At 46.0% G+C, this 26,423-nt stretch overlaps 1 protein-coding gene across 1 annotated transcript in view; it reads right to left on the bottom strand.

Annotated features, from left to right (window-relative positions):
- LARGE1 (LARGE xylosyl- and glucuronyltransferase 1) overlaps nucleotides 1–26,423 on the bottom strand; it is a 521,095-nt gene that overhangs the window by 150,940 nt on the left and 343,732 nt on the right. The window contains exon 6 of the mRNA XM_073650219.1: nucleotides 21,310–21,481. Within this exon, the coding sequence (XP_073506320.1) occupies nucleotides 21,310–21,481 (172 nt within the window). The remainder of the gene's footprint in view (nucleotides 1–21,309; nucleotides 21,482–26,423) is intronic.

Below are 26,423 nucleotides of genomic sequence, written 5' to 3'. Positions count from 1 at the left end.
TGTATTTATGTAGGGGGTCTGGTCTGTGATTTTTTTATATAGGAGGTCTGGGCTCTGTATTAGTTGGGGTTCTGTATTTATGTAGGGGGTCTGGTCTGTGATTTTTTTTATATAGGAGGTCTGGGCTCCGTATTAGTTGGGGTTCTGTATTTATGTAGGGGGTCTGGTCTGTGATTTTTTTTATATAGGAGGTCTGGGCTCTGTATTAGTTGGGGTTCTGTATTTATGTAGGGGGTCTGGTCTGTGATTTTTTTTATATAGGAGGTCTGGGCTCTGTATTAGTTGGGGTTCTGTATTTATGTAGGGGGTCTGGTCTGTGATTTTTTTTATATAGGAGGTCTGGGCTCTGTATTAGTTGGGGTTCTGTATTTATGTAGGGGGTCTGTTCTGTGATTTTTTTTTATTTAGGTGGTCTGGGCTCTGTATTAGTTGGGGTTCTGTATTTATGTAGGGGGTCTGGTCTGTGATTTTTTTTTATTTAGGTGGTCTGGGCTCTGTATTAGTTGGGGTTCTGTATTTATGTAGGGGGTCTGGTCTGTGATTTGTTTTTTTTATTTAGGGGGTCTGGGCTCTGTATTAGTTGGAGTTCTGGTTTAGGGATCTGTATTTAGTATGTGAAGTCTGGTTTGTCCTTGGTATTTGCCTTGGAGGTCTTCTCTGGTATTTTTAGTGGTGTAGAGCAGGGTTCCCCAACTCCAGTCCTCAAAGCCCACCAACAGGCCATGTTTTCAGGATTTCCTTAGTATTGCTATTGGAGGTCTGGTCTCTGGTTAGTATCAGTTGAGGGTGTCTAGTCAATCTTTATTTTGGGGATCTGATTTGCATTTATTTAGGAGGTCTGGTCTGGGGTTTGTATTAGTTGAGGGGGTCTAGTCTGGAGTCTGGATTTATTTTGGAGGTCTGAACTGGAGACTGCATCGGTATTTATCTAGGGGTTCTGGTTGGTTTAAGATTTCTATTTGGTTAGGATCTAGTCTGGGGTCTTTATGTATTGACTCTGATCTTGGTTCTGTATATATTTAGAGGGTCTGGTTTGGTGTATGCACTTATTTTGGAGGTCTGGTCTCTAGTCTGCATTTATTTAGGGGTCTGTACTGTTTTAAGGGATCTGGTATGGGGTCTGTACTAACGTAGAGGGTCTGGCCTGGGGTTTATATTTATTTCAAGGTTTGGGATTCAGGTCTGCATTTATTTAAGGGGTCTTAATTCATTTTTTGAGACTGGCCTGGTGTCTGACACCGATTAGGAGGTCTGGTTAGTGGTTAGTATTAGTTGATGGGGTCTAGTCTATCTTTATTTTTGGGAATCTGATTTGGATTTACTTAAGGGGTCTAAATTCATTTTTTGAGACTGTCCCTGGGGTCTGACCCTGATTAGGAAGTCTGATCTGGGGTTCGTATTAGTTGAGGGGGTCTAGTCTGGGGTCTGGATTTATTTTGGGGGTCTGGACTGGAGACTGCATCTGTATTTATTTAGGGGCTCTGGTCTAAGATCTCTATTTGATTAGTGGTCCGGTCTGGGGTCTTTATGTATTGACACTGGTCTTGGGTCTGTATATATTTAGAGGGTCTGATTCGGTGTATGCATTTATTTAGGAGGTCTGGTCTCTAGTCTGTATTTAGTTAGGGGTCTGTACTTTTATAGGGGATCAGGTAAGGGATCTGTTCCAATTTAGAGGGTCTGATATGGGGTTTGTATTTATTTCAGGGGTTTGGATTCAGGTCTGCATTTATTTAGGGGGTTAGAATTCATTTTTTTGGAACTGGCCCACATCAGGAAGTCTGGTCTGTGGTTAGTATTAGTTGAGGGGGTCAAGTCTATCTTTATTTTGGGGATCTGGTCTGGATTTATTTAGAAGGTCTGGGGTTCATATTAGTTAAGGGGGTCTAGTCTGGGGTCTGGATTTATTTTGGGGGTCTGGTTATATATAAGGGTTCTGGATTTAGTTTGGGGGTCCGTATTTGCTTATGGGACCTTACACATAGCTCATACCAGTTAGGGGGTCTATCCGGTGTATATTTTAGGGCTCATCTGCACTTGTCATGATCCAAATGCCGCGTCCGGGGGCCGTGTGATATATACTCCGCACCGCGCCACTAACAGGATTGGACGTCCGGCCAGAAAAAAATCTATAAATAGTTTAAGATATAAAAACCCGACTCTTCGCCCCCCTGCCGGTGATTTATCACAGCCGCTGTAATATTTAAGCTGTCTCAGCAGCACAGGAGCATCATTAACGCTCAGGAGAAAATTTCCCAACGGTCCGAGCACAAGAGCAGGAACCGAGGGAGGCAAAGAAGGGAAAAAAGGAGAAAAAATGTAAAAAAATCGTCCTGTTTTTGTAACTTTTGCTTAATTTTGCTGCGAGCGCAGCAGAGAATCTCCTGTTATTGTTCGGGAAGGGACATTCATTTATCAAGGTTTTCACTGCGAGTCTGCAGTTCGGTGGAAGGCGGCCACGTTATCGCTCTGCCGTCCTGCGGGGATGAAAAAAAAGGGACAGGACAAAGGAAATCGGCAACTAAAAGGATAAATTGTGCAAAAAAAAATCTTCTCTGCCTTAATCCCGCAATTAGAATTGTAATTCCCCCTTTCACGTTTATAAGGCGACTGGACACAGAAGAAGCAAATATGGCGAAACGTTTTGAATTTTTGCCCAAAAAAGCCTCAAAATAAAAAATCCGATTCATCGTTTGTGGTTTTTTGTTTTTTTTTTATGTCACTTTTTTTTTCATTTTTTGTCTTGTGGTATTTATTCATGTTTTTGTACCAAATCCATCAAAAAGGCGCACGGGGATCGTGAATTTTTTTGTCTTTCTTTTTTATCTTTTAAGATTTTTTCGCGCGAAAAGTTTTGAAAAAGGTTGCAAACATCACACAAAAAAATTCTGGCGAACATAAAATCACTCCAGGGAGAGGGGGCGCTGGAGGAATGGAGGAGGACACTTGAGACAAATTTTGTGACTTTTTGATAAATTAGGCAAAAACATCTGGAAACCACAAACGCCATCCATGGAGGCAAAGTAATAAAAACAGCAGCAAGAACAAGGTCCAGACACTCGTCAAAGTGAAAAGTATCAGAGATGAGGTGTCCAGAAGTGAAGATGACGGAAAAGACTTAAGACTGGGGGCTGATAATTAGGGGACTGGTCTGGGGGCTGATAATTAGGGGACTGGTCTGGGGGCTGATAATTAGGGGACTAGTCTGGGGGCTGACAATTAGGGGACTTGTCTGGGGGCTGATAATTAGGGGACTGGTCTGGGGTCTGATAATTAAGGGACTGGTCAGGGTCTGATAATTAACGGACTGGTCTGGGGGCTGATAATTAGGGGACTGATCTGGGGTCTGATTAGGGTTCGGATCTGGGAGCTGATCATTAAGGAACTGGTCTGGGGTCTGATAATTAGAGGACTGGTCTGTGGTCTTATAATTAGGGTTCTGGTCTCGGGTCTGATAATTAAGGCACTGGTCAGGGTCTGATAATTAGCGGACTGGTCTGGGGGCTGATAATTAGGGGTCTGATAATTAAGGGTCTAGTCTGGGGCTGATAATCAGGGGACTGGTCTGGGGTCTGATTTGGGTTCGGGTCTTGGGGCTGATAATTAAGGGACTGGTCTGGGTTCTGATAATTAGGGGACTGGTCTGGGGTCTGATAATTAGGGGACTGGTCTGGAGTTCGATAATTAGGGGACAGGTCTGGGGTACGATAATTAGGGGACTGGTCTGGGGTCTGATAATTAGGGGACTGGTCTGGGAATTAGGGGACTGGTCTGGGGTCTGATAATTAAGGGAATGCTCTGGAGTCGGATAATTAGGGGCCTGGTCTGGGGTTTTGATAATTAGGGGATTGGCCTTGGGTCTGATAAATAGGGGTCTGGTTTTGGGTTCATATTGAATTTAGGGGGCTGGTCTGGGGTTATTTTGAATGTCAGTGCTTATAGGGGTCAGCCCACTAATAATATAGCTGATAAATGTACAATTCCTGGGGGTTTGACTGTTGGGACCCCCAGTAATCATGAGAAAGGGTTTCCATTTAATGTGTAAGGGGGCGGTAAACCCCTAGATGGGAATGGAGCGGTGGTCTCGCGTGCACACTACCAGTCCATCCACAAGTAGAACCTGGAGCCCTCGTCCTCTGGGGTCCAAGTGGTCGGACCCCATAGATCATACATTTATCGCACCGGTTGACTCCTCCGTACAAGTCCACGGGCGAGAAAATAAGTGAATAAGGAAATAATAATGGAGACTATTAACCCCTGATTGCCCGGTCACATCTGTAAAGGGAGATTAGTGGCCACGAAGGACGGTGGAGACGAAGCAAAATTGAAATGTGGCATCGCTAATGAAGGAGGAAGAATTGTTTAATGGGAGCAGTGGAGTTGTCAGTAACGGAGGCTGTTAGTAAGATTAATGAGGGGGCTGAGCGCGGAGCGCTGCGGTCAATCTCACTAATATAGCAGACATGGAGCGAGCCGCTTCAAGGTGGCACAAGACGTCTGCTCCGAAAAACAAGGTCAAAGCTAAAACTTCCAGTCTGGGAAGGGAGAGGCCGGTGACCGCCATATATATAGCGGTGACATAATGCTCAATGTATGGATCCAATCTCAAAGAGGAAGGTTACGGTTCTGTGTTTTTGCCAGGAGGAGCGTGAGAGGCAAATGTGGCACTAAGGGGCCGAGCAGGGGTAATATTAGGGGCATTGGCCCATGAAATACACAAGCAACCTGCCCAAGTTTCCTAAATGGCGCAGTGATCACTGCTGCTCTTAGTGGTCAACGTTGGTACTGCATTTTTAGCATGATCGTCAGAGACGTCGCCATAGTCCGGTTATGTGCGAGCAGCCGCCCGTCAGGAGGAAGCAGCCGTCACACACAGAAAAGTCCAAAAATGTCCCACACTCGAATGATCCATAAATGTTTCTAGAAACCATTAATATCCGACAGCCGGAATCATAAAGAGTCAACAAAATTGGGGCTAAACAAGCAAAGATGTAAGGAGCTCTCCAAGGACCTGATGACACGGTGAATCCAGAGACACTGAGACCACCGAACGCTCAGCCGAATGTCACCCGGGAAGAGCCCTACTCCAGCATCGGGTTGGTGCTTATAATGGGACCCCTGTAATATTACCAGGTCTGGGCTTGAAATGGGACCCCTGTATTAATATCTATGTACATAGCTTAGGGGGCGCTCAAGGTCCTGATGACACAGTGATTCCGGAAACACTGAGACCACCAAACGCTCAGCAGAAATGTCATCCGGGGAGAGCCGTAATCCAGCATTGGGTTGGTGCTTATAATGGAACCCCCATATTAATATAGGGTGTGGGCTTGTAATTAGACCCCTGTATTAAGACGTACGTACAGTACAGACCAAAAGTTTGGACACACCTTCTCATTTAAAGATTTTTCTGTATTTTCATGACTATGAAAATTGTACATTCACACTGAAGGCATCAAAACTATGAATTAACACATGTGGAATTATATACTTAACAAAAAAGTGTGAAACAACTGAAAATATGTCTTATATTCTAGGTTCTTCAAAGTAGCCACCTTTTGCTTTGATGACTGTTTTGCACACTCTTGGCATTCTCTTGATGAGCTTCAAGAGATAGTCACCGGAAATGGTTTTCACTTCACAGGTGTGCCCTGTCAGGTTTAATAAGTCGGATTTCTTGCCTTATAAATGGGGTTGGGACCATCAGTTGTGTTGTGCAGAAGTCAGGTGGATACACAGCTGATAGTCCTACTGAATAGACTGTTAGAATTTGTATTATGGCAAGAAAAAAGCAGCTAAGTAAAGAAAACGAGTGGCCATCATTACTTTAAGAAATGAAGGTCAGTCAGTCCGAAAAATTGGGAAAACTTTGAAAGTGTCCCCAAGTGCAGTTGCAAAAACCATCAAGCGCTACAAAGAAACTGGCTCACATGAGGACCGCCCCAGGAAAGGAAGACCAAGAGTCATATCTGCTTCTAAGGATAAGTTTATCCGAGTCACCAGCCTCAGAAATCGCAGGTTAACAGCAGCTCAGATTAGAGACCAGGTCAATGCCACACAGAGTTCTAGCAGCAGACACATCTCTACAACAACTGTTAAGAGGAGACTTTGTGCAGCAGGCCTTCATGGTAAAATAGCTGCTAGGAAACCACTGCTAAGGACAGGCAACAAGCAGAAGAGACTTGTTTGGGCTAAAGAACACAAGGAATGGACATTAGACCAGTGGAAATCTGTGCTTTGATCTGATGAGTCCAAATTTGAGATCTTTGGTTCCAACCACCGTGTCTTTGAGCGACGCAGAAAAGGTGAACGGATGGACTCTACATGTCTGGTTCCCACCGTGAAGCATGGAGGAGGAGGTGTGATAGTGTGGGGGTGCTTTGCTGGTGACACTGTTGGGGATTTATTCAAAATTGAAGGCATACTGAACCAGCATGGCTACCACAGCCTCTTGCAGCGGCATGCTATTCCATCCAGTTTGCGTTTAGTTGGACCATCATTTATTTTTCAACAGGACAATGACCCCAAATACACCTCCAGGCTGTGTAAGGGCTATTTGATCAAGAAGAAGAGTGATGGGGTGCTACGCCAGATGAGCTGGCCTCCACAGTCACCAGACCTGAACCCAATCGAGATGGTTTGGGGTGAGCTGGACCGCAGAGTGAAGGCAAAAGGGCCAACAAGTGCTAAGCATCTCTGGGAACTCCTTCAAGATTGTTGGAAGACCATTTCCGGTGACTACCTCTTGAAGCTCATCAAGAGAATGCCAAGAGTGTGCAAAGCAGTCATCAAAGCAAAAGGTGGCTACTTTGAAGAACCTAGACTATAAGACATATTTTCAGTTGTTTCACACTTTTTTGTTAAGTATATAATTCCACATGTGTTAATTCATAGTTTTGATGCCTTCAGTGTGAATGTACAATTTTCAAAGTCATGAAAATACAGAAAAATCTTTAAATGAGAAGGTGTGTCCAAACTTTTGGTCTGTACTGTACGTAGCTTAGGGGGCTCTCATGGTCTTGATGACACGGTGATTCTGGAGCCATTGAGACCACAGAACAGTCAGCAAAAATTTCACCAGGGAGAATGTTACTCCATCACTGGGCATAGAATGTCTATGTCTGCCTCTAGCTCCTCCCTATATGGTCTGTATCTGCCTCTAGCTCCTCCCTAGAATGTCTGTGTCTGCCTCTAGCTCCTCCCTAGAATGTCTGTGTCGGCCTCTAGCTCCTCCCTAGAATGTCTGTGTCGGCCTCTAGCTCCTCCCTAGAATGTCTGTCTCAGCCTCTAGCTCCACCCTACAATGTCTGTGTCTGCCTCTAGCTCCCCACTAGAATGTCTGTGTCTGTCTCTAGCTCCCCCCTAGAATGTCTGTGTCTGTCTCTAGCTCCTCCATAGAATGTCTGTGTCGGCCTCTAGCTCTTCCCTAGAATGTCTGTGTCTGCCTCTAGCTCCTCCCTAGAATGTCTGTGTCTGCCTCTTGCTCCTCCCTAGAATGTCTGTGTCTGCCTCTAGCTCCTCCTTAGAATGTCTGTGTCTTCCTTTAGCTCCTCCCTAGAATGTCTGTGTCTGCCTCTAGCTCCTCCCTAGAAAGTCTGTCTGCCTTTAGCTCCTCCTAATGTCTGTGTCTGCCTCTAGCTCCTCCTTAGAATGTCTGTGTCTTCCTCTAGCTCCTCCCTAGAATGTCTGTCTGCCTCTGGCTCCTCCCTAGAATGTCTGTGTTGGCCTCTAGCTCCTCCCTAGAATGTCTTTGTCTTCCTCTAGCTCCTCCCTAGAATGTCTGTCTGCCTCTAGCTCCTCCCTAGAATGTCTGTGTCTTCCTCTAGCTCCTCCCTAGAATGTCTGTCTGCCTCTAGCTCCTCCCTAGAATGTCTGTCTGCCTCTAGCTCCTCCCTAGAATGTCTGTGTCTGCCTCTAGCTCCTCCCTAGAATGTCTGTGTCTGCTTCTAGCTCCTCCCTGGAATGTCTGTGTTTGCCTCTAGCTCCTCCCTAGAATGTCTGTGTCGGCCTCTAGCTCCTCCCTAGAATGTCTGTGTCTGTCTCTAGCTCCTCCCCTACATAGAACCTTATAAACACTAACTGTCACCTCCTATCTCAGTAATGAGAGGATCTGTCTTCACAGAATACAGATTTTACACCTGAATTGAGAGTAAGATCAGTCCAGGAGTAAGAAGCGCATTTCTCTGATCAGATATATTACAAAGTTTCTTATTTTCACCTGAACTATTGATTTATTAAAATAAAAATGAAAACGTCGGTTATGTATCCGATGTCAATAAAAACGCTCATTTTTTTTTCAATTGTTCCCAATTTACGACAGTTTTAGTTGTTACTTTTTTGTATATAAAGTGGCAAATTTTAAAAGTAAGCTCCCATAAAAGAAAGTGCCTGTCACACAAGGGTTAACGCTGCTTCCTCTTTCTATGGCAACCAGAAAACCTTCTGTTCTGTTGCCACAGCAACCACACCCTTAACTGACTGCTACATGAGCAAAGTCACCTTCCTGTTTAACCGAGGGATGACGGGACCGGCTCTACGCCTGATCTACTCGTCCGTCACCCGCGGCCGGGACACGATGATGATGATGCATAATTAGTAATCTGCAGATTAGGATTACGAGAGGAGATCGAGTCCGAATAGGATCAATGGAAGCATCTAATGTAACGGTTCAGAGCTACGCGGAGACTATAGACATTGGTGCCATGCCCGTAGAAATGGATAGGGGGCAGTAGGGGTGTAGCTATAGCAGGTTCAGTGGTAGCAACAGCAACCGAACCTTGGTGACCGGAAAGGATGGGGAGAACAAAAATCCTTCTTCCACATAGGCATACTTGCCAAACCTTCCAGAAAGTCAGGGAGACAGAAGAAAAAGAAACTTTCCAAACTCTTCGAAGACATATCACCACCAATCTCAAGAACAAGTGGTTCCAAGTCGCTACTGATGAAGAGTTTGGTAGACAAAATGGTGAGGACTAATATTTTAGACTCTCACTTCCACTGACGGGAAATCCCTAAGTATAATTTTTCTAATTGGTGCTTGTCCAACCATTTCGACCACCACCAATAACAAGAACTTAAGGAACCATGTCCCCAATGTTGGAGAGTTTAGTAGAGTAGGGACATAATTGTGAGGACTAATGTTTAAGGTACTCACTTCCACTGATGGGAAATCTTGAAGTTTCGTTTGTCTGAATGGTGGTTGTCCAACTACTTGACCAGTGCACCACCAATTTCGAGAACAAAAGGTCCCTTGTCTCCAGTGGTGGAAAGGCAGACATCAAAATAAATGAGAGAGTTTGGTTGAAGGGTCAACACAGTGGTGGAGGGCTGAGGCTTGGAGCCCTCACTTCGATTGTTGGAAAATATTGAAGGGTCGTTTAAGGACCTCCACCGATTTCAAGAACAAAAGGTCCTATTTTGTTGGAGAGGTGATCATTAAAATGACTGGGAGATACAGAAATGGGGTCCCTTATTGTTGTGATTGTCGGTGGTGGGAAGCTTTGTAAAAAAAACAAGGTTCTTCCAACGTCGAGGCATGAATTAGGAAGAGGTCCTTATTTTAGAACGTTAATCCCAAGATTGGTGTAGAAGATCGCCATTACTCAACAGTATGTCCTTGAGGGCGAATGTCTGTGAACCCCTACTGAGAACTTTCCAAGAAGATTTGAGGTTGTGGGAACTTACTCTATACCAGGGGTCTCAAACACAGCCGGGTAAATGGGCCGCACATAGTAAAAATTTGAACATGACGGGCCGCATTCTGATGTTTTCGGTTATACAATTTTTGCTCTACATGACTCTGATAATTTTCTACCATTTTTAGTGCGTTTTTTAATTATGTTTATCACGTGTTATGGTACAAGTTTTATTTTTTTACTTGTTTTTAATTAAAATATAATTTTTAATGGAAAAATATTTTTATTTTGAGTTTCTTTTTCATTTATAAGAAACCTTTGTTCTTTTTTTGTCCCCCAATCGGCCCCATACAGTAATATTGTTTAACAATTAGCCCTACATGGTAATTCTGGGTCCAATCCAGTAATAATGCTATCCTTTAATAATGTCTCCCATCTTGATCTAGATTTTGCAGTAATGTCCCCCTTACTGTAATAATGGCTCCCATCTTTGTAGTAATGTTCCTCATCTTGTAGTTATGTCCCCATCCTGGTCCCCCTTCCTGTAGTAATTTCGCCCATCATTGTCTCATCTTGTAGTAATGTCTCCATCCTTGTCCCATTTTGTAGCAATGTCCCTATCCTGGTCCCCAACTTGTAGTAATGTCTTTATCCTAGTCCCAATCTTATAGAAATGTCCCCATCCTACTCCCATTCTTGTAATAATGTCCCCATTCTGGTCCCATCTTGTAGTAATTTTCCCCATCCTGGTCCCATCTTGTAGTCATGTCCCCATTCTGGTTCCCCTTTTGTAGTAATGTCCCCCATCCTAGTCCCCTTCCTGTAGTAATGTTCCCCATCCTTGTCTCATCTTGTAGTAATGTCCCCTTCTTGTAGTAATGTCTCTATCCTAGTCCCCATCTTATAGAAATGTCCCCATCCTATTTCCCTTCTTGAAATAATGTCCCCATCCTGGTCCCATCTTGCAGTAATTTTCCCCATCCTGGTCCCATTTTGTAGTCATGTCCCCATTCTGGTCCTCCTTTTGTAGTAATGTCTCCCATCCTAGTCCCCTTCTTGTAGTAATGTCCCCCATCCTTGTCTCATCTTGTAGTAATGTCACCTTCTTGTAGTAATATCTCCCATCTTAGTCCCCTTCCTGTAGTAATGTCCCCCATCCTTGTCTCATCTTGTAGTAATGTCTCCATCCTTGTCCCATCTTGTAGTAATGTCCCTATCCTGGTCCCCAACTTTTTGTAATGTCTTTATCCTAGTCCCCATCTTATAGAAATGCCCCCATCCTACTCCCCTTCTTGTAATAATGTCCCCATCCTGGTCCCATCTTGTCGTAATTTTCCCCATCCTGGTCCCATCTTGTAGTCATGTCCCCATCCTGGTCCCCCTTTTGTAGTAATGTCTCCCTTCCTAGTCCCCTTCCTGTAATAATGTCCCCATCCTGGTCCTCTTCTTGTAATATTGACCCCAATAATTTTCAAATACAAAAAAAAAAACCTCGCATATATTGCGATGCAGAGAGCTGGTCTATGTGCATACAATTCTCCTCGGACGCCCATTCAGCTGAAGCCAGGCGCTCTCCCCTGACTCCCTGGACATGATTGTCTCAGGGGCATAAGGCCGTACAATGGAGCCTCGGGGGCCTCATGCGGCCCTTGGGCCGTGTGTTTGAGACCCATACTCAATACTACAGATGTCTTCCCACCTTGGACTTGGATCCCAAGAACGGAGGTGTCCAGTGCCTGTTCTTGGTGGACATGGACATCCCTACCACGACAGTCAATGTCAATGGAACCAATCAAGCTACTCAAGAGATTCTTTGGTGGGAGCCCAAACTTTCGTCTTTAGATTTTCAAGTGGGTGCCAATATTTTTGCTTGAGTAGGGCACCGTTGATGTGCTACACTAGACAGTATGTATCCAGGCCAAAAACCGGAAGACCCATCACCCAGAGAACGAGGTAAGGCATCCGGTACAGAGGAATTTTTTTTTAGGAGTGTTCTTTATAGGTTTCTTCTAGATAAATTGCAGTTTGTGACCCTTTAAATATCCTCGGTCTAACAGGCAGAACGGGGCCAATTGTCACCGGGAGATGAAAGAGAATAATACAGAGTGCGTCCGTGTGATTCCGCCTGGCGCTAGACTCCACGTCATCGCTCATGTCGCAGTCTCGTTAAACCATTTAAATGCCTCAAATCCTCTTCTTGGAGTTATTAAGCCACATTCTGCTCGCCGGCTTCATCTCCCCCATTAAGATTCACCACCGCAGCGTTTAATCTACTCGCTCTGCCCGCCGACGCCACTTGCACAGCCATAATTATGACAGCAATAATAGGTCATTCTTGGAGAAATAGCAGCGTCCTGCACAGAGTCCTTTCCGCCAACCGCGCCTCTGGACAGTCCGTTAATCACGAGGCCAACATCTAAGGGATGATGGGTCTCATCCCACTCATTTCGTGACTGCGCCGTTATCCGTGAACCAGATAAATAAATACCATTGGGCGACGGGGGGCAGGAGGCTATGGGGGGTCTTGGCTCTTAGTTGCCCACCACTATCTTTGGGTTATTTCCCACACTCTTGTAGGGCCTGAGGTCCTCACAACACCCATTCATACAAGAAACCAAACTGGGCAGCTTTCCAGGGCCCCATAATAGCAGCATTGGCTGACTATATGTTACGTATGCCCTTGTGGCTTACCTACGTGCAATACCAAGCATGGTCTATAGCTCAGAGTGGTGCTGTTTCATTATAGGAAGCTTAGGTTTCAAAGGGAGCCTGTTGGGTTGAAGAGTATGCAAAATAGTTCCCCTGTCAGGAAGAAAAAAGCTGTTTGTAAACCTGCCCCCAATGCTCAATCAAAATGCCACCAAAGGGTAAAAATTACTATTCAAAAGTTGCACGATCTATGCAAATTAGTATTAAAGAGTCATCTGGGTGGGGACAATATTAGAAAGAGTCACACAGGCTGGACTCTATTCCCACCTTCCTGGCTTGACTGACATCTCCTGGCAGCTTTGGATGAAAACCAGCCTCCTTTTAAGGCTTGCGCATGCGCTATCACCTTCACTACAACCTCATACTTTCACAATATAGCAAGGTATATGGTGCGCAGCTTCATCGTCGTACTGTGCATGCGCTGTCATCTTCACTACTGCCTCGTGGTTTCGCAATATAGCAAGGTATGTGGTGCGCAGCTTCACTGTCGTACTGCGCATGCGCTATCATCTTCACTACAACCTCGTGCTTTCACAATATAACAAGGTATATGGTGCGCAGCTTCATCGTCGTACTGCACATGCTCTGTCATCTTCACTACTGCCTCGTGGTTTCGCAATATAGCAAGGTATGTGTTCCGCAGCTTCACTGTCGTACTGCGCATGCGCTATCATCTTCACTACTACTTCATGCTTTCACAATATAACAAGGTATATGGTGCGCAGCTTCATCGTCGTACTGCACATTCTCTGTCATCTTCACTACTGCCTCGTGGTTTCGCAATATAGCAAGGTATGTGGTGCGCAGCTTCACTGTCGTACTGCGCATGCGCTATCATCTTCACCACTACCTCATGCTTTCACAATATAACAAGGTATATGGTGCGCAGCTTCATCGTCGTACTGCACATGCTCTGTCATCTTCACTACTGCCTCGTGGTTTCGCAATATAGCAAGGTATGTGGTGCGCAGCTTCACTGTCGTACTGCGCATGCGCTATCATCTTCACCACTACCTCATGCTTTCACAATATAACAAGGTATATGGTGCGCAGTTTCATCGTCGTACTGCACATGCTCTGTCATCTTCACTACTGCCTCGTGGTTTCGCAATATAGCAAGGTATGTGGTCCGCAGCTTCATTGTCGTACTGCGCATGCGCTATCATCTTCACCACTACCTCATGCTTTCACAATATAACAAGGTATATGGAGCGCAGCTTCATCGTCGTACTGCACATTCTCTGTCATCTTCACTACTGCCTCGTGGTTTCGCAATATAGCAAGGTATGTGGTCCGCAGCTTCACTGTCGTACTGCGCATGCGCTATCATCTTCACCACTACCTCATGCTTTCACAATATAACAAGGTATATGGTGCGCAGCTTCATCGTCGTACTGCACATTCTCTGTCATCTTCACTACGGCCTCGTGGTTTCGCAATATAGCAAGGTATGTGGTGCGCAGCTTCACTGTCGTACTGCGCATGCGCTATCATCTTCACCACTACCTCATGCTTTCACAATATAACAAGGTATATGGTGCGCAGCTTCATCGTCGTACTGCACATGCTCTGTCATCTTCACTACTGCCTCGTGGTTTCGCAATATAGCAAGGTATGTGGTCCGCAGCTTCATTGTCGTACTGCGCATGCGCTATCATCTTCACCACTACCTCATGCTTTCACAATATAACAAGGTATATGGAGCGCAGCTTCATCGTCGTACTGCACATTCTCTGTCATCTTCACTACGGCCTCGTGGTTTCGCAATATAGCAAGGTATGTGGTGCGCAGCTTCACTGTCGTACTGCGCATGCGCTATCATCTTCACCACTACCTCATGCTTTCACAATATAACAAGGTATATGGTGCGCAGCTTCATCGTCGTACTGCACATGCTCTGTCATCTTCACTACTGCCTCGTGGTTTCGCAATATAGCAAGGTATGTGGTGCGCAGCTTCACTGTCGTACTGCGCATGCGCTATCATCTTCACCACTACCTCATGCTTTCACAATATAACAAGGTATATGGTGCGCAGCTTCATCGTCGTACTGCACATGCTCTGTCATCTTCACTACTGCCTCGTGGTTTCGCAATATAGCAAGGTATATGGTGCGCAGCTTCATTGTCGTACTGCGTCTGCGCAAATTTATATTCACTACTACTTTATGCTGTCGCAATAAAGCAACATATGTGGTGCGCAGTTTTATCGTTGTACTGTGCATTTGATGTCATCTTCACTACCTTGTGCTTTCACAACACAGCAAGGTAAGGTATGTAGTGCGCAGCTTCATCGTTGTACTTCGCATGCGCTGTCACTACTACCTTGTGCTTTTGCAATGCAGAAAGGTATGTGGTGCGCAGTGTCATCATCGTACTGGGCATGCGCTGTCGTTTTCACTATTACTTCATGTTTTTGCTACAGAAAGGTATGAGGTGCGCAGCTTCATTGTCGTTCTGCACATGCGCTGTCATCTTCACTACTACCTCATGCATTCGTAATACGGCAAGGTATGTGGTTGTGCAGCTTCATCGTCGTACTGCATATGCTCTGTCATCTTCACTACTACCTCATGCTTTCGCAATATAACAAGGTATTTGGTGCGCCGTCGTACTGCACATGCTCTGTCATCTTCACTACTGCCTCGTGGTTTCGCAATATAGCAAGGTATGTGGACCTCAGCATCATTGTTGTACTGGGCGTGCGCTGTCATTTTCACTACTACCTCATGCTTTCGTAATATAGCAAGGCATGTGGTGCGCAGCTTCGTCGTCGTACTGCGCATGCGCTGTCGTCTTCACTACTACCTCGCCCTTTTGTAGCACAGCAAGGTATGCGGTACGCTGCTTAATTGTCATACTACGCATGTGCTGTTGTCTTCACTATTATTTTGTGCTTTCGCAATGCAGAAAGGTACGTGGTACGCAGCTTCGTTGTACTGCACATGCGCTGTCGTCTTCACTACTACGTCGCCCTTTTGTAGCACAGCAAGGTATGCGGTACGCTGCTTAATTGTCATACTACGCATGTGCTGTTGTCTTCACTATTATTTTGTGCTTTCGCAATGCAGAAAGGTACGTGGTGCGCAGCTTCGTTGTACTGCACATGCGCTGTCGTCTTCATTACTATCTCATGCTTTATCAATACAGCAAGCACTTTATTAAAGTGATTTTTGAGATTTGACTGGCATGGTGCAGGATTAGGGTTCAGATATGACCTGACAGGTTCCCTTTAAATATAGGAAATAAACTGACTTTTTTCAGAATAAGCTCCAGGAGCTGCAATACCAGATAACACCTATAGACAGGAGTGGCACTGTTTCCCCATCCTGAATGACCTCTTTAAGGAACTGCATTACATTTTTATACATTTTTGTTCCCAGCGTTCACCCCTTGGCAAGACATATGTATGGAGAACATAGGAGCAGCTGTGCTCATGCATGATATGAGTCCTGTACGCCACCGCCGCCGCCGCACACGTGAAATTCCTCCCTTAAATAAGAGCCTACATTTAATATCCCCGGAGGGAAATTGTTCTGTAGGAGAATGTAAATAAAAATGCAGCAAACGACTTTATATAGCGCCGCCACCTCGAACAGAACAATTAAATTACATGAAGCCCTGGCTGTGAGCAACTCAGGAAAGGCTGTGCAGATGGAGCAGACTGCGGGGCCGGGTGGGCACTATGGCAAAGAGCAGGAGGAAAGGGAGGAAGGAAGGGAGGGAGGAAGGGAGGAAGGAAGGAAGGGAGGATGGAAGAAAGGGAAGATGGAAGAAAGGGAAGATGGAAGGAAGGGAAGATGGAAGGAAGGGAAGATGGAAGGAAGGGAAGATGGAAGGAAGGGAAGATGGAAGGAAGGGAAGATGGAAGGAAGGGAAGATGGAAGGAAGGGAGGATGGAAGGAAGGGAGGATGGAAGGAAGGGAAGATGGAAGGAAGGGAAGATGGAAGGAAGGGAAGATGGAAGGTAGGGAAGATGGTGGGAAGGGAGGTGGGAAGGGAGGATGGAAGGAAGGAAGGATGGAAGGAAGGATGGAAGGAAGGAAGGAAGGAAGGGAGGACGGAAGGAAAGAAGGAAGGGAGGGAGGATGGAAGGCAGGAAGAAAAGGAAGGAAAGGGAGGAGGAAGAAAGGAAGGAAGGAAAGAAGGGAGGAAGAAGGCAGTAAGGAAAGAAGGGAATAAGGAAGAGAGGAAGGAAGGGAGGAAGAAAGGGCAGGAAGAAGGAAGAGAGGAAGGAGGGAAAGGAAGAGAGGAATGAAGGGAGGAACAGAGAAAACAAGGGAGGAAGGAAGGGAGAAAGGAAGCAAGGGAGGGAGGAAGGGAGAGAGGAAGGGAGAAAAGGATGAAGAGAGAAAGAAAGGAAGGAAGGATGAGAGGGAGGACGGAAGGAAGAGTGGGAGGAAGGAGGGATGAAAGGAAGGAAGAAAAGAAGAGTGAGGAAGGATGGAAGAGAGGAATGGAGGAAAAGAGGAAGAAAAAGGGGAGTGAGACTTAGTAGACTCAGACACTTCCCTCCGTCATCCCTATACTCCTGCCCTGAGGTCAGAACGTCCACATGTCAGCCCACTCATTACAATCTGATATTCTAGATTAACAGCTGTGGGCGATTTCTTGTTTTGTTCTGGATCATTAGCTTTTAGAGCAATGGCGGCAAAGTCTGCGACTAGTATTGGTGACTCCATAGCCTAATGAGCGAGCGCCCGCCATTCTGGATTATCGGAGTTTCCCTGAACATATCTATTATATAGATCTGGTACATATTACGATCACTTCGGGAGGTGCAGATATGACGGGTAGATCGGAGGGTTGGCCTCCACCACAGGAGTCTCGCAGCGTCGCTCTCGTCATCTGCGGATGATAGATGGCCGCCGGCGGCAGGCGAGGTGTGGAGGTGATGCTGATAGGATGACGGATGGATGGACTGTGCGGAGTGACAAATCGAGAGTGAAACCGTGATCGATGGAAGCTCCGGCTGGAATAATATTGTCCGAACACAAGACTCTGCCGCTCGTCATGTTAGTCCCCGCGACGTCCATTCCCTGTCACAGAAGTCAGATGTGCGGAGGATCCTGAGAAGAGAGGATCCCTTAAAGACTTTCTGGATTATTGGATACTGGAGTAAAGGATGGTGCGACGGATCTGCTCCCGTGCGCCCCTCCGTCCGGCGTGTCCACGTGACTGGTGGAGTCATCATAGACGTTTACAGAAGGAGCAGGACGCAATGAATTGTAAATCCGGTCACATCCATCTCCGGCTGATTTCTAATTCCGCGAGCAGCGTTGAAGCGGAGGCGGCACAGATAGGACGAGGATGTGGTCGGGGGACTCTCTGTGAAGGACGGGAGATAGGAAATGAAATGATTTAGAAGATTCGGGAAGAGCGGAATGAAGATGGAAGAAGCAATCACGCCAGGCTCACGTGTTGTTGGGCACGTCTCATCCGGTCAGGGGTCTCCTTGTAGTTTCTGTAATTGGGTCTTGAATTTAGCAATGAAACCACCAATTAATAGATGTTTCGTCTGTGCCCTCCAATGTGATCAATGAGTATTCAAGCAGTTAGTGTCCACGCCGCTGACAAACCCAGCACTGCTACTTCTGATAGGTAACTCTGCTATATCGTTGTGCAGCTATTCATTTTCACTCTGTGACAAACCCAGCTCTGCTACTTCTGATGCTTCGATGGGTAACTTTGATGTATTGCTCTGTAACTCCTCATTTTCACTCTGCAACAAAAACAGCTCTGCTACTTCTCATACTTCGATGGATAACTCTGCTATAATGCAGTACAGCTCCTCAATTTGACTCTGTGACAAATCCAGCTCTGCTCCTTCTGATATTTTGATGGGTAACTGATATATCGCTGTGCAGTTCCTCATTTTTACTATGTGACAAAACCAGCTCTGCTACTATTGATACTTTGATGGGTAACTCTGATGTATCACTGTGCAGCTTAGCATTTTACCTCTGTGACAAACCCAGCACTGCTACTTCTGAAACCTTAATATGTAACTCTGATGTATTGCTGTGCAGCTCATTTTCACTCTGTCACAAAACCCAGCTCTGCTACTTCGATGGGTAAAGCTGCTTATATCAATGTGATGCTTTGCATTTTAACTCTGTGACACATCCAGCTCTGCTACTTCTGATATTGTCCTGGAGCTCAGCTGCATCAGTGTTTAGCCCTAACTTTTTCCTGTACAATATGTAACTCTGATGTATCACTGTGCAGCTTTGCATTTTAACTCTGTGACAAACCCAGCTCTGCTACTTCTCATAACTCAATATGTAACTCTGATGTATCACTGTGCAGCTCCTCATTTTCATTCTGCGACAAACCCAGCTCGGCTACTTCTGCTACTTCGATGGGTAACTCTGCTTTATCACTGTGCAGCTTCGCATTTTGACTCTGTGACAAACCCAGCTCTGCTACTTCTGATACCTCTATATGTAACTCTGATGTATCGCTGTGGAGCTCCTCATTTTCACTCTGTAACAAACCCAGCTCTTCTACTTCAATGGGTAATGCTGCTATATCAATGTGCAGCTTTGCATTTTAACTCTGTGACACATCTAGCTCAGCTACTTTTGATACTGTCTTGTAGCTCAGCTACATCAGTGTTTTGCCCTAACTTTTTCCTGTACAAGCTTTGCATTGGACTCTGTGCCAAACCTAACTCTGCTGCATCAATGAGTCACTTTACCAGCTCTATTTTGGACTCTGTTTCAAAGTCAGCACTGCTATATTGTTGAGTTATATCTGCTGTACTGCTGGGCCAGTTCTACCTCTGAACCTCCGGTGCTAGTCAGCTCTGCCGTTCCACTTCCTCACCCTCAAAAAACTACTCTGCTCCTTTTTGAATTAATACTCTGCTACGCCAATAGCTGTTCTGCGACATCGAACTCCATTAATCCAATTGGACCAACCTGCTACACCGGTGCCATCTGTTAGGTGCTGCATAACTACTGCTCATCTGGCCCAAGGGCTGGGAGCATACACCTCACCAGGTGAGACATAACCGAAATGTGCGACCCTTTCTTGCGATCATGAGGATGTCACGGCACAATGTATTCAGAGGTGATGGCTGCAGACAGTCTCTCAGGGTCTGTTCACACTATTCACACCATGCAAGGTGCCAGCATATGCATAATTCATGCTCCGCTCTGGCAACCGGCCAATCCCTTACAATGGCAGTCAATTAACTAGCACCCGAAACACTGCTGAGTGCTGACCTTTCCTGATATGTCTGATGTAGCAGCGCGTTGTTAGCAGCCGCTGAATAAGCAGAAGAAATGTGAACAGGTGCGACCCGCTCCGTTACCTCCTATCAATACACAGCGGCCGCTGGTCCACCATTATATAGAGAGCGGCGGAGACATCACTGACCACCAGAGACTCATTATCCTGGCACAGAATAACCGGCCTGGGGGAGAATATCTGGAATTGATCGTCTATCTATCTTATCCATTAATCTATCATTCTGTCTATATCTACCTATCCCCAAAAATGGGCCAGACAAAATTGTTGGCACCTTTCCAAAACTGTGGGTACACAACTTGGTTTCAAGCATCTGATGCTCGTTTAAACTCACCTGTGGCAAGTAATAGGTGTGGGTAATATGAAAATCACACCTGAAACCAGATAAAAAATGGAGAAGTTGACTCAGTCTTTGCATTGTGTGTCTGTGTGTGCCACACTAAGCATGGAGAACAGAAAGAGGAGAAGAGAACTGTCTGAGGACTTGAGAACCAAAATTGTTGAACAATATCAACAGTCTCAAGGTTACAAGTCCATCTTAAGATATCTTGATGTTACTTTGTCCACGTTGTGCAACATAATGAAGAGGTTTACAACCACCGGCACTGTAGCTAATCTCTCTGGACGTGGACAGGAGAGAAAAACTGATGAAACATTGTAACACAGGACAATCCGGATGGTGGATAAGCAGTCCCAATCAAGTTCCAAAGAAATTCAAGCTGTCCTGCAGGCTCAGGGTGCATCAATGTAAGCGTGAAATATCTATCCACCTTTGAATGAAATGAAACGCTATGGCAGGAGACCCAGGAGGACCTCACTGCTGATACAAAGACATATAAAAGCTAGAATGCAGTTTGCCAAAATGTACATGAGTCAGCCTAAATCCTTCTGGGAAAGAGTCTTGTGGACAGACGAGACCAAGATAGAGCTTTTTGGTAAAGCACATCATTCTACTGATTACCGAAAATGGAATGAGGCCTACAAAGAAAATAACACAGTACCTACAGTCAAATATGGTGGAGGTTCAAAGATGTTTGTTTGTTTTTTTTTCTGCCTCTGCCACTGGGTGCCTTGACTGTGCAAGGCATCATGAAATTTGAAGATTTCTATCTTTTTATCACCTCTGGGACATATAATATGGCAGTATTGTTGGCACTCAGCTTTCTCAGAAACAGATAAAATGTTAGAATAAGAATTCTACTCAAGATTATTCTTTTTTGATAAGCTAGGCAAATGGTTCAGGAATGCCGGCTACAGAAACTTCTGTGAGAACTCTTCCTAGTTCTGGTGGCAGCGGGCGGTCCGGGGAGCAGACAGGAGAAGTTGTGATCTGAGAACTTCCAGCTTCTGGCACTGAATCATGGTTTTCATGTCTCATTAGGAAGTGTCAGCGCTGCCCTTTACCTGCCAGGAGGAGAGGCTGTAACACTAATCACCCCAGGTGCCGACCTTTACACCATATCATCGGTACAAAGGGAGAAGAGAAGAAACAAGGAAGAATTCTGTGTCCAACATGTGCTCTGGACGGAAGAGGCCGTTAACCCTTAAATGGTAGATTGTGCAGCCAGTGTGTGCCCCATGAGAAGATAGATAAATAATAGAGATAAATAACAGATAAATAGATAGATAGATAGATAGATAGACAGATAGAGGGATAGATAGATAGATAATATTAAGTCTATGGAATTGAACACAAAAATTTAGCATCTGACCTTTGAACTTGTGGAATACGGCCCACAGCTCGGCAATGTCTGTGGCAAAGGTGATATCGGTGTCCAGGACGATGACCCGCTCCAGGCTGGCCGGCAGAGTCTTGGTGAGCACCAGCTTCATCAGCCCGTATATTCCTGAGTAATGCTTGTTAGGGATCCAGGAGACCTCCGACTGAAACGACAAGATAAAGACACTCAACCTTAGGAGATGGATGTGATGTGACAGTGCCCTTGTCCTCCACCACCTGATAGTGGTGGCCCCCATGTCCTCAACCACCTGAAAATGACGGTCCCCATGTCCTCCACCACCTGAAAGTGACGGCCCTCATGTCCTCCACCACCTGATAGTGACCGCCCCCATTTCCTCCACCACCTTATAGTTATGGCCCTCATGTCCTCCACCACCTGATAGTGACGGCCCCGTCCTCCACCACCTAAGAGTGACAGCCCCCCTGTCCTCCAACACCTGAGAGTGACGGCCCCCCGTGTCCTCCACCACCTGATAGTGATGGTGCCCATGTCCTCCTCCACCTGTGAGTGACGGACTCCGTATCCTCCACCGCCTGATCATGATGGTGCCCGTATCCTCCACCACCTGTGAGTGACGATGCCGTGTCTTCCACCACCTGATAATGACGGTGCCCGTATCCTTTACCACCTTAGAGTGATGTGCCCATATCCTCCACCACCTGTAGTAACGGCCCCCGTGTCCTCCACAAACTTAGAGTGACGGTACCCGTATCCTCCACCACCTGACAGTGATGACCCCCGTGTCCTCCACCACCTGAGAGTGACGGTGCCCGTAATCTTCACCACCTGTAGTAACAGCCCCCGTGTCCTCCACCACCTGATAGTGACGGCCCCCGTTTCCTCCACCACCTGATGGTGATGGTGCCCATATCCTCCAACACCTGATAGTGACGGTGCCCGTATCCTCCACCACCTGATGGTGATGACCCCCGTGTTTGATGTTTCGGAGATGTTAGTGGCTTTAGGCTGGGGTGCAGGTATCCGCATGGTTCCAGGCTAACCTTATCCACAGAAATACTATAGTTTTCTGACTTAGTAAATAACCCGGTCGTCTTCATCTAATATGTGCGTTCAGTGTGAGATTCCTGAGCCTGAGACAATCATCCAGGAGCCGGGAGTAAATAATCAAGATCAAGGGAAGGTTTCTACACAAGTAGCAGCATCATAAATACATATTACAGTCACATCAAGCGAAACATTATCATATTATCCCCTCGACAGCGGCCGCCGCAGAAAAGACCGAACCGCCTGCCGCCAGGGAGAGGGAGAATAACTCAATAAGTAGGTTTACGGTCATTTTTGTGTTGGGTTCCGGCTATATGGATATTTTATCCTCTGGGAGGTTCACTACATGCTGCAGATCTGTGGTATCATCACAAGCTGTCATCAGGACTTGTTGGCAGCAGGTGGCAATGAACTGGCTGACGTGGGATCGGGTGACTCATAGCCAGTTAGTTTGGGCATTTTTTTTCCATTTTCTAAAGAGCTTTCTAATTTGATTCTACGAACATCGTATACTGAGCGTATGATAAAGGCGAGACAGGCCTATAGGCTTGATTAAATGGCCGTGTTGGACCTCAGCGTAGCGTTTGGTGTGATTATTCAGATTTTCATTACAAGCAGGGGGCAAACCTGAATAACCCAAACCCATGTATGCCTGAAGACGTAGGTGAGTTCAAGCCTTGCCTCTACTGTACGATGCAAATACCTTCTGGTGCTGGCACCTGCACAACATATTGTCTAATGTACGGTGAAAATACCTTCTGGTGCTGGTACCTGCACAACATATTCTCTACTGGCCCCACATAGTGCTCCATACAGTATAATGGCCCCACATTGTCCTCCATACAGTATAATGGGCCTCACATAGTCCTCCTTACAGTATAATCGCCCCACATGGTCCTCCATACAAAATAATGACCCCACATAGCCCTCCATACAGTATAATGGCCCCACATAGTCCTCCATACAGAAAAATGGGCCCCACATAGTCCTCCATACAGTATAATGGTCCCACATAGTCCTCCATACAGTATAATGCCCCCCACACAGTCCTCCATACAGTATAATGGGCCCCACATAGTCCTCCATACAGTATAATGGGCCCCACATAGTCCTCCATACAGTATAATAGACCCCACATAGTCCTCCATACAATATAATGGCCCCACATAGTCCTGCATACAGTATAATGGCCCCACAGAGTGCTCCATACAGTATAATGGGCCCACATAGTCCTCCATACAGTATAATGGGCCCCACATAGTCCTCCATACAGTATAATGGCACCACATAGTCCTCCATACAGTATAATGGCCCCACATAGTCCTCCATACAGTATAATGGACCCCACATAGTTCTCCATACAGTATAATGGGCCCACATAGTCGTCCATACAGTATAATAGCCCCACATAGTCCTCCATACAGTATAATGGCCCCACAGAGTGCTCCATACAGTATACTGACCTCACATAGTCCTTCATACAGTATAATGGGCCCACATAGTCCTCCATACAGTATAATGGGCCCACATAGTCATCCATACAGTATAATGGCCCTACATAGTCCTCCATACAGTATAATGACCTCACATAGTCCTCCATGCAGTATAATGGGCCCCACATAGTCCTCCATACAGTATAATGGCCTCACATAGTACTCCATAAAGTATAATGGGCCCACATAGTCCTCCATACAGTATAATGGGCCCCATATAGTCCTCCATACAGTATAATGGGCCCCACATAGTCCTCCATACAGTATAATTGGCCCCACATAGTCCTCCATACAGTATAATGGCCTCACATAGTACTCCATAAAGTATAATGGGCCCACATAGTCCTCCATACAGTATAATGGGCCCCATATAGTCCTCCATACAGTATAATGGGCCCACATAGTGCTCCATACAGTATAATGGCCCCACATAGTCCTCCATACAGTAGATGGCCTCACATAGTGCTCCATACAGTATAATGGCCTCACATAGTGCTCCATACAGTATAATTGCCTCACATAGTCCTCCATATAGTATAATGGCCCCACATAGTCCTCCACGCAGTATAATGGCCCCAAATAGTCCTCCATACAGAAAAATGGCCCCACATAGTCCTTCATACAGAATAATGGCCCCACATAGTCCTCCATATAATATAATGCCCCCACATAGTCCTCCATACACTATAATGGCCCCACATAGTCCTCCATACAGTATAATGATGCCACATAGTCCTCTATACAGTATAATGGCCCCAAATAGTCCTCCATACAGTATATTGGGCACCACATAGCCCTCCATACACTATAATGGCCCCACATAGTTCTCCATAGAGTATAATGACCCCACATAGTGCTCCATACAGAATAATAGCCCCACATAGTCCTCCATATAGTATAATGGGCCCCACATAGTCCTCCATACAGTATAATGGCCTCACATAGTCCTCCATACAGTATAATGGCCACACATAGTCCTTCATACAGTATAATGGGCCCCACATAGTCCTCCATACAGTATAATGGCCTCACATAGTCCTCCATACAGAATAATGGCCTCACATAGTCCTCCATACAGTATAACAGCCCCCACATTAAAAAAATAAACAAATACTCACCTCTGCCTGTTCCCCCGCTGCTCCGGTCTCTTCATGGTGTCTTCAGATCCTTTGCACAGCTCGGTACAGTGGACGCGTTGTAATGACTTTGTCGCGCCAGCTGTGCCGAGATGTCAGATGCAGATGGGGGGGAATGATGGTGTCGCGGGCCACATATACTCACTCTGCGGCCAGAGTTTGACACATGTGCTCTAAGATGAGGTTGGGATAATCCTCAGAGGAGTCTCACTCCTAGCTGGTGATATCTAGGGGAAGGACTCCTTAGATAAGTCCATCTATTAAATAACTACCAACTTAATCAAGTCTCCTACTCCTGTCGGCACCTAGAGAGCTCTTGTCTCCCTCCATGGCATGCAGACTATGAACTACACAATGATGGATTAATACAGAAAAAAGAAATATTGCAATATTCTTGGCAAAGATTCTTAACCCCAAGCAAAAGCTTAATTGCTTTGTGCCTAGTGCCAAAGGATGAGAGTCTGAAGACTGGCAAAGGGGTAACATATTAATGCGGAACAGGTTACGACAAGGTGTCGCTTGTCATGGGGGGCTTCGGGATCCATGTTAGCAGAGCTCCCTTCTGGATAATACCGCGGCACGGAGAAAATCCCAGCAAATGATTTGTGTTCCAAGTGCATTAATTGCTAAAGGAGGCCGCGAAGAAGACGAGCCAACGTGTATGCAGCGCTGGTAAGAGAGCTCGTCACAACCATGCCCTAAACTCTGTGACTGCATGCCAGCGGCACTGAACCCTTTCACTGCAAGAGGCGCCATTGTTTACAGCCGGATCTTCTAAGGGGCACTCGTATTTTACAACCTGTCGTTAGGAAAGTCGTAAAGATGATCTTCTTTGGTGACTGTAATGTTTAATTGTATATTTAGCAGAGATGTCTGTTTATGTGTCATATTCAATCTGTCAAGTGGAGCTCCAGCAACTAAAGTTCAGCCTTCCAGCCGGTATATGGGGAACGTCCACTAGAGGGCAGCACTGAATATAACAAAAACTCAGCCTGCGTGCAGACAGTGGCACTGGGATGGGTGTAGTGCCACAGAGTAGTAACACAGCCACATAGTGACCCTCAGTACCTACAGTGCCCTGACAGTAGTTACACAGCCACATAGTGACCCCTCAGTACCTACAGTGCCTTGAGAGCAGATACACAGCCACATAGTGACCACTCAGTACCTACAGTGCTCTGACAGTAGTTACACAGCCACATAGTGACCCCTCAGGGCCTACAGTACCCTAACAGTATTTACACTGACTCTCGGGTGCCTCCACAGTAGTTACACTGACTCTCGGGTGCCTCCACAGTAGTTACACTGACTCTTCGGTGCCTCCACAGCAGTTACACTGACTCTTCGGTGCCTCCACAGCAGTTACACTGACTCTCGGGTGCCTCCACAGTAGTTACACTGACTCTCGGGTGCCTCCACAGTAGTTACACTGACTCTCGGGTGCCCCCAC

Source organism: Phyllobates terribilis, unplaced genomic scaffold (genome assembly GCF_046119375.1).
Source record: "Phyllobates terribilis strain yellow unplaced genomic scaffold, ASM4611937v1 Scaffold_10__3_contigs__length_209671492, whole genome shotgun sequence".
In the NCBI taxonomy this organism is placed as follows: domain Eukaryota; kingdom Metazoa; phylum Chordata; class Amphibia; order Anura; family Dendrobatidae; genus Phyllobates; species Phyllobates terribilis.
Note: the sequence above shows the minus strand (reverse complement) of the source record. Positions and strands in the feature narration are given on the sequence as shown.